The sequence below is a fragment of the Priapulus caudatus genome, unplaced genomic scaffold (genome assembly GCF_000485595.1).
Source record: "Priapulus caudatus unplaced genomic scaffold, Priapulus_caudatus-5.0.1 Scaffold1988, whole genome shotgun sequence".
Taxonomy (NCBI): domain Eukaryota; kingdom Metazoa; phylum Priapulida; class Priapulimorpha; order Priapulimorphida; family Priapulidae; genus Priapulus; species Priapulus caudatus.
The window spans coordinates 34,656-36,501 of NW_014579049.1; the positions used below are offsets into that span (position 1 = coordinate 34,656).

The 1,846-nt window shown below is 54.3% G+C and overlaps 1 protein-coding gene across 1 annotated transcript in view; it reads left to right on the top strand.

The window, feature by feature from the left end:
• Positions 1-1,599, top strand: part of LOC106818038 (transmembrane protein 70 homolog, mitochondrial-like) — a 4,585-nt gene extending 2,986 nt beyond the window's left edge. The window contains exon 3 of the mRNA XM_014822753.1: positions 82-1,599. Coding sequence (XP_014678239.1) covers positions 82-807 — 726 coding nt within the window. The 3' untranslated portion in view covers positions 808-1,599. The remainder of the gene's footprint in view (positions 1-81) is intronic.
• The last annotated feature ends 247 nt before the right edge of the window (positions 1,600-1,846 follow it).

Here is a 1,846-nt window from a genome sequence, read left to right on the forward strand (position 1 = left end):
TCAGAAGAATACCTGGCTACAGTACACGTCAGTTGAGCGCTGTCGCTCTGCGGCACTTGTTAAATCTCGCCTTCACGACAGGTCTACACTCGATGGCAGAGCGGCCAATCCGCCGCGCAGCCATCGCCAGACACGAAACTACATCGCAAAGAAGCGGAGACACCCGACAGGGATGTGGAGAGACCTGACAGGGATGTGGAGAGACCCGGCGGGGATGGCGACGAAGCGGGCGGGCGCGTCGTCTACGAGGGTGTCATCTCTCCGATCGTCCGTCGCGTCAAGATCCTCTCTCTGACCACGAGCGCCGCAGCCCTCGCCCTCCAGCCCGCGCTCCTCCCCTCCGTGCTGTCGTCCGGCGGCGGCGCGGCGGCGACCGCGGCGTACGCGACGTTCTGCGTGGGGTTCGTGTTCGCGAGTCCGCTGCTGATCCACGCGCTGGCGCGGCGCTACGTGACGCGGCTGCGATACGACGCCGCGCGGCGCACGTTCCGCGCGACGACCTTCAGCGTGTTCGCGCGCGAGCGCGACACGTCGTTCTCGGCCGACGCCGCGCGGTTCCCGGCCGCCGCCGGGTTGTTCACGACGTTCCTCGTCGACGGGCGGCCGTTCTTCGTCGACTCGCGCATGTTCCGGGACGACGCGGCGTACGCGGCTCTCATGGGGTACGACAAGCCGCTGGACATCAGCTTCGACTGCGAAGACAACGATGAACGGGAGGAGGGGGAGAAGGGCGAGAGCGAGAGAGAGGAGGAGAGCGAGAAGAAACGCGGAGGAGGAGGAGGAGGAGCGGGAAAGAAGGAAACGTGATTCGCGACGGTCGTTCGCGAAGGCGCGAGTTGGCATCGGTTCGCGTGAACGATGAACGAAGAACGTAAGAAAGTAAGGAGGTTCGCACTAGGTTGTTCATTGAGGAGCGAGTCTGGTGCGAGAGGCTTCATCGTTCATGTCCACTCTGGGGTTGGCGTCGACGACAATGACGAGAACACGAGAGAGTAAGGAACGTGGCGGCGGAAAACGGCAAGACTACGACGTGATCTACATCGGTTGTTCGCTAAGGAACAATCTGCGGTGCCGGAGTTGCCACGTGTTGTTCGTGTGGCGTTGGCAGAGACGACGACGAGAGCAGGAGAAAAAGAACACCACGATGAAGAAGATGGATAATAGACGCTGCTCGTTGTTCATTAAGGAACAAATTGGGACGGTTCATGCGCACAACAACGAGTGGGGAACAACAACAACAACGAACGTTGGGAGGACTCTGTTATTTGTACTGTCACCGATACTAAAGCCCACATGGAATGAAAATTAAAAGAAGCGCACGTGTTCACATCACTAATTAATGTGTTGTTCACTTCATGCGGGGTTTAAGTTAAGAGGGAAGAGTGAGTTAGTGTGGTGCAGTCATGGCAAATGCATCTTCGTTTACGCGTGGTGCAGTGACCTGTGATGCCAACACCACCGACTCGTTAGGGATTTTTAAGCTTTGATGTGTAATTAAGCACAGTTGTTGTTACGTGCCTAACGAAGGTGCTTAGTGTTAGTGAAGTTTCAATGAAAATAAAAGCGCATTGCTAATGCATTAGAAATGCGTATAACATACATGTTTTATTAACTCGCCTCACAGTTGTTTCAGCAGTATCACATTTCGAAGCAGTATCCAGGTTAATTAATAAACATGTAAAGCAACAAATAGCAACGTATAATCAAGGCTAATCAACGATATTGCATGAGTAATTAAACAGAGAGACCCAGGCATTCTGCCTTTTCCAAATTTGGCATCCAACGACCAACTGATCGTTGAATACCGTACAGTTATCGCAAAACACGTCAAATAAAATTTGCCAAC